We start from the raw sequence: 6475 nt of genomic DNA, 5'->3' as shown, positions 1-6475 counted from the left end.
GTCCAATGGGCGCCTTCTATTTGCTATCTACAAGACGTAAAACTCTCCTGCCCGCATTCTCATATCGTTAACACTTCAAGGTAGGATTTCAAGGATGTTTGAAACGCCTGTGGACCTTCCACGCGCGAGTTATCTCAGCGCTGGGTGCTACAGTCCCGCTCCTTCTGCATCGCTCTGAAGCCAATTCAAGGAGGTACGCAAGGTGAAGGCGCCAATGTGTAATTGCAGCACAAAATAAAAAAAAGTTTACCCACGGATCACCGCGCATAGCACGTACAGGAACCGGTCACCCCCTGTATCCTTGACCCGGAAGGGAAAACTGCAGTCCAACGGAAAGCTAAAACGCCAGAGCGGGTTGAAGGGAGTTGCCGACGAGACTTTCGTGTCGAAGCAACATCGTACTGGCAGGCTCTTTGGCCGATGCGGGAAAGCGTCTTTGCCTCCCGCGCGAAACGGCAGACTTCAACCCGAGTCCACACGCGAAAGTCGAGCGTGACGCTCCAACTTTGTGGATTGTGTGCGCTACGACCTCGATTGGATGCGTGTCCTAAGCGTGTGTGATGCTTTTGATTGAGAAGCCATCGAACTCAAGTTCACATCGTCGACACTGAGTTCAATATTGTGTGTTATTGGTTTCGTTTGAAACACACCGGACGGCTTGCACTCCTCCGTCGGGAGGTCCGAATACAGGAGCCTCCGTCGTTATTTTAACGTTATGCTTTTTGGGGTGCTGGGGTGTTGGGGATGAGCTATCCCTCGGCGAGTGGGGTCCACCACGGGATGGATCTCGCCGTATTACGCAGCTCACTCCCAACGACCAAGTGCTGGTGCCAACTCCCACGCATTCAGGCGTAGCACTACGCATGCGAAGTCTTTGAGTTATTTGAGGTGCCCGCATAATCAGTGATTGCAAGCGTACAAGACGATGCGCTACCTTCATTCAGGCTTGTTACCGCAGAAAGAGCAGCGTTATCTACTTGTCCTCGTCACACGCGAGCTAACCACTAACCCCCTGCATGTGACGGAAGCGTCTACACCTGGAAGCCACCAATATGAACGACACTTCTACAGTCGACAGTACCGGAATATATAGGAATGCTTGTGCAGTACGCTGCCTCTCGTACCAGTAGCTGCGGGTGCATCTTTTGAGATTGCACTTTGGTTCGTCGGCGGTTGTGCGTCCAACAAACAAGCAGATTCCACGACAACAGTCGCGATTCTCGAGCAGCGGTGAGATCGTCAACGCACGCCGCTTATACCGCGCACTTAACAGAACTGTCTTCGTGGGCCATACGTGCCATGAGAATGGACCTCCTGAACGTCCACACACACTTCACCCCATCTAATACTTCAGAGAACGTCCCCATGGCCGCTCATCTGGCAGCCCACGAGCCACACAACACCGCAATGATACACCATCGAGCGGTATACCGCCATGGTATAACGCAAACGTACGCCAGAACTGAGCGTACACATCGGTAATGCAAACCCAGCGGCAGAGAGCTCGTCCTCGTCTTGAACAGCAACCACATGGCGTCTACCTTCAACGTCACCACCAAACGCTTCGACCTCTTCATTTTGCATTCGACCTCTTGTCTCAAAGAACCATGGTCGTCTACCGCGCTATGGACGAGACCCCGACCCCCAAGAAGACGTGGACGCGCACGATCTTGACGTCGCTGACGTTTTGGATCATTCTCGGCACGGTCATTGGCATCCTCATCGGCCAGTTCGCGCCGGCGTTCGCCAAGGACGCGGCGCCAATGGCCCAGATCTTCTTGCGTCCGATCCAGTTCATCGTGTTTCCACTCGTCTTTTCGTCGCTCATTGTTGGTATCGCCGGCAACAACGACCTCAAGCAACTCGGCCGCCTCTCGCTCAAGTCGTTCATCTACTTTGAGATCGTAACGACGCTGGCGCTCATTGTGGGTCTCCTCGCCGTCAACTTTGTCCAGCCTGGTGCGGCTGGCATCACCAAGAAGGGCAACTACACGGGGTCGCCGTCGTCGACGTTCACGTTTGCGCACTGGATCAACCACTTGACGCCAAAGACGTGGGGAGAGATGATGGGCGGCTCGGGCAGCTCGGAGCTCCTCCAGGTGCTCGTCGCGTCGATCCTCGTCGCTGTTGCGACCGCGCAGACGCACGGCCACCACAAGCAAGTGCTGCTCGAGCTCGCGACCGCCGTCATGGAGATGATGTTCAAGTTTGTCGATATTGTCATCTGGACGGCGCCGCTCGGTGTCTGCTTTGCGGTGGCCAACGCCATTGGCGCCAACGGTGTCGGTGCGCTTGCGAGCCTAGGCGCACTCGTCGCGACAGTGTACGGCACGCTGGTGGTGTTTATCGTGGTCGTCTTTGGCCCCATCTTCCTCCTCTGCAAGATCAACCCGATCGAGTTCCTCAACGCGATGCGCGAGCCGCTCGTGATTGCGTACACGACCGCCACGTCCGAAGCGGCGCTGCCCAAGGTGTTCGAATGCCTCGCCCGGTTCGGTGTCTCGCCGCACATTTCGGCGTTCGTTGTGCCCTTTGGCTACTCATTCAACCTCGACGGGTCGACCTTGTACCTCTCGCTCGCGGCCGTCTTTTGCGCCCAAGCTGCCGGCATCGACAAGAGCCTCGGCGAGCAGGTCACGATGGTGCTCATGCTCATGATCTCGTCCAAGGGTGTCGCCGGCGTCCGGTCGGCCAGTATCATCGTGCTTGCGTCGACAGTCGACCAGTTCAACATCCCGAGCTGGCCCGTGGCGCTGCTGCTCGGCGCGGATTGGCTCATGGACATGGCCCGTACGTTCACCAATGTCTTTGGCAACTGCCTCGCGTCCGTCGTCATGGCCAAGCTCGAGGGTGAGTTCCGCAAGGATGGCTGGGAGAAGAACTTGGAGTCCGAGATCGACGAGAGCGAGGCCAGCGCTGCCAAGGAGCACGTCAAAGTCCTTGAAGATGGGCTTCACTAAGCCGCGGCGGATGAATGTAATACATGTATACGCGATGAATATATTCTTACTTCAACTAATAAGTTCTGGTACTCCTGGAAAACTCGGACGACGCAGAGCCTGTCCCTGGAGGGCTAAGGACAAAATAGACTAACCGTCTTGCATTCGATGCATAGCCGGGCCCCCATTTCGATCAGTTGCCTACATAGAACCGGAGACCAAATCCTCGCACGCTCGTGCTGCCACGTAGGATCTTGGTCCACAGAACCTCTTGAATACAATATTCACTTGGACATGCAAATATCAAGTGCAGCACTACCTCTAGAAATGCATATTCGCGACCGTGCTTCTTCGGGTCGAAACTCGGCAGGAGGATGCTCATGAAACCTACCGCGGGCCGACCGCAGCGCGCAGCGACGTCGCGATCGGCCGTCGTCCTCGGCCATCAGTATGCGCTCGAGGCCGAAGAGTATGCTTCTTCCGGACATGTACGCTTCCTCGCCAGTACGTGCATCTCATGGTGTACTACTTACGATGTAGCTCGACCGAGCCGAGCAGCTCGAGCAGTTGGCGAGCCAATGCTACCTTCGCGCCCTTGATGACATTGGCGCTGACGATGTCAAGACGCGCGCTGCGCTCAAGCTCATTGCGGAGAACCACGAACAGCGCGCCGTGCGGTGGCAGATGGCGCTCGCGCCAGACGCGGCGCCCCGCCCGTCGTTTCCACCGCCGTCGACGGCGACGACGACGTCTGCAGCGTCGTTTGTCCCAGCGCCCACCTCGGTCAAGAGCGAGACATCATCGAGCGCGCCGCCCAGCGCCACGTCCATGCGCGAGGCAGCGTCCGAGATGGAAGACCTCTTTGAGCGACTGAAGGCACTCGGCCTTCCTGGCTATGCTACGCACGGCGGGCGCGGCCAACGTCCAAGCAGTACCTGAGCTCGGACCTCGGCGACTCGTTTTGTCTCTTGCCGACGGGAAATGCGCGCATGCCACTCGTGTCCCGTGTCGACGGCGAGACGACGCTCAAGGCCGCGATCGGCAACCGCAACAAGAACCACCGCGAGCGGTACTTGAGCCAGCTCTCGACCGCGCCGTCGTCGCGCCTCTCGATCCCGAGTCCCATCAAAGAAGACGGTAGCCGCTTGCAACCTCACCATAGCCTCATCGTGACGGTTGTAGAAACCATGCCGTCGCCGGAGAAGCCGACCCATCATGATGTACTCGTCGTTTCACTTGGTGCAAATGGGTCCTAAGAGCACATACGATGCGTAGGACGACGGACTCTCGTCGTCGCCGTCGACAGATGCCATGGAGCATCTCCGAGCCGCGCTGGCGACGCACAAGCACGAAATCGGGCGCCTCACCCACACCGTCAAGACGCTCAGCACCGAGAACGCCAAGCTGCGTCAGGTGCGCGGGTTGATGGCGATGCATTTCGCAATGTAAATTGGGATGCAGGATGTCCAGAGCACCGAGGGATTGGCCGACGAGAACAAGCGATTGACGCAGACGATGGAGAGCTTCAAACTCGAGTACAACCAAAAGGTACGTACATGTATTCTGCGACGCAGCATCTTCAAGCTGACGTCTGGACTAGTTTGCTGTGCTGAAGCGCGCGCTGGAAGAGTGGCGTCGTCAGCAGCAGCGCCAAGACGCCAAGCCATCACCCATGTACACTTGCTTCTTTCTACATGGATTGTAGTTCATAAATGCACCATTGATCGGACAGAGACGTGGAAGATTCCCCGCTCGTCGCTGAGCTCCGTGCCGAGCTGGACGCGGCGCAGCGCACTGCCCAAGAAAAGGTCTTGCTGCGTTTCTTGCCTCGTACCTCACTATAGATCGCTGTAGGACGTGCTGCTCAAAAAATACGAAGCGTGGTTCAACTCGTTAAAAGCCTCGGCCAAAGCCAAGCAACAGACCCGCGGTGTGGATACCCAAGGCAACCGGACGCCCGCGTCAGCCTTTGCCCAGCCGCCGCTGCCGCCCCGACCGCCGTCCACGCAGCAACAGGAGCTCTAGGCGTGTGTACTACATCGTCATTTGTGTTTTGAAGCATCGTAATACCTCTCCGTCGTGTCTGTGATGACGGCGCAGACGCTTGCTTGCTAATGTGAGAGAGAGCTCGGGCGTCGGAGCGTTGCCTCCTGAATCGTACAGTATGCAGGAGCCAAGGTAGTTTGGTGGAGCAGAAATTGATAGCTGACGGCTGGTTGGTGTTTCATCAAGCGTCGTGTTGACGGCTGCGGGACGCCGCGATGACATCGTGCACAAAGATCTTAGCTGTTCGAAGGCGTGTCCAGGTCCGACGGCACTGTCCACGCCCGTGACTAGGACGGGTACCCCGGCATGTGCCCCGTTGTTTTCCGCATCACCGGATCGTAAGCCATTTGTATAAGTGGCACGACCGCCATGGTGCCGCTAAAGCAACTTTATAGATTTACCGAAAACTCAACAGCGTGGCGACATGACCTAGCGCCCTTGGCTGCGCAACGAAACACGCAGCGCGAGAAGGCCGAGGCAGCGAAAACCGACGTTGACGGCGACGAGGAGGCCTACGTCGTAGAGCAGCGAGTGCCCATCGAGCGCTGCGTTCTCCAGCACGTCGGCGCCACTGAGAGCGGCGCAGCGCTGCCCCGGGGCACACGGAATGTGAGCCACGGCGGTCCAAAACGCACGGTTCAAGCCGCGGTACCCGTACTGAATGGGCGAGAGGTACTCGAGCCAGACAAAGTACCCCGGGGTGTCGTTTGCGTTCACGAGGAGGCCGCCAAAGAGCACGAGCGGCATGAGGGCGACGATGCCGACCATGGGCGCCACGTCGGGCCGGGGCACCGCGCACGAGATCGCGTACCCTAACCCGACGCACGCGCTCGTGACCAGCGACAAAAAGAGGTACATGGTCCAGAACACCGAGTTCAGGTCGTCGACGTGCGAGTCAAAACCAACGAGAAAGAAGACAGGGACCACAAAGAGCAAGGGAAAGACCACTTGGGTCCAGAGCTCGCTCACGTTCTTGGCCACGTACCACGTCGTAGGGGCGTACAAGCCGGCGCTGGCTTCGCGGCGTAGAAGCGGTAGCTCGAGTGGAATTTGCACAAACTCGGACGTGGCCGCGAGCATGCCTTGGTTGAGCGTGATAAAGAAGAGCGCGCCCGCAAAGCTCTGAATGCTGCTTTGCGAGAGGCCCAAATCGCGGTAAATAAGACCCGAGAGAAGCGACAGCACGACGCTCTGCGCGAGACGAGCCTTGAACGCAGCCGTGTCCCGCACGAGGCGCCGAAGATTGCGCCGACACAAGACCGACCATTGGTACAGTCCTGCGCGACGGCGCGGCGCGGGGCGGTGTGGTGCATCGAGCGCCGGCCTATCCGCGAGGTTTGAGCTACCAGGCGTCGCAACCGCCCGCCACGACGCGACGAGATGCGCCAACTGGTCGACGCGAGCGATTTCTTGCATGAAAAAGTCGGCCGGGTTCATATACGTAGGGCACTGCACGCCGATCGAGCCGAAGTAGTCGACCGCGGAAGCGG

General features: G+C 58.1%; 3 protein-coding genes across 3 annotated transcripts; all 3 read left to right on the top strand.

The window, feature by feature from the left end:
- Positions 1-1607: 1607 nt before the first annotated feature.
- Positions 1608-3016, top strand: SPRG_16129 (hypothetical protein; the record flags this gene model as incomplete). Its single annotated transcript, XM_012355379.1, has 1 exon — positions 1608-3016. The coding sequence occupies one exon, from the start codon at positions 1608-1610 to the stop codon at positions 2958-2960; it is 1353 nt and encodes a 450-aa protein (XP_012210769.1). The 3' UTR covers positions 2961-3016.
- Positions 3017-3313: 297 nt separating this feature from the next.
- SPRG_16128 (hypothetical protein) lies at positions 3314-3878 on the top strand (the record flags this gene model as incomplete). The annotated part of the gene is made up of 2 exons (XM_012355378.1): positions 3314-3427; positions 3480-3878. 2 exons carry the CDS (start codon positions 3314-3316, stop codon positions 3876-3878), a joined length of 513 nt encoding a protein of 170 aa, XP_012210768.1.
- A 50-nt stretch (positions 3879-3928) lies between these two features.
- On the top strand, positions 3929-4964 carry SPRG_16127 (hypothetical protein; the record flags this gene model as incomplete). The annotated part of the gene is made up of 7 exons (XM_012355377.1): positions 3929-4076; positions 4122-4159; positions 4215-4352; positions 4401-4487; positions 4540-4613; positions 4672-4747; positions 4794-4964. The coding sequence occupies 7 exons, from the start codon at positions 3929-3931 to the stop codon at positions 4962-4964; spliced, it is 732 nt and encodes a 243-aa protein (XP_012210767.1).
- Positions 4965-6475: the final 1511 nt, after the last annotated feature.

Source organism: Saprolegnia parasitica (genome assembly GCF_000151545.1).
Source record: "Saprolegnia parasitica CBS 223.65 unplaced genomic scaffold supercont2.236, whole genome shotgun sequence".
NCBI classification, from domain to species: domain Eukaryota; phylum Oomycota; class Saprolegniomycetes; order Saprolegniales; family Saprolegniaceae; genus Saprolegnia; species Saprolegnia parasitica.
This window is presented reverse-complemented; position numbering and strand designations above follow the sequence as displayed.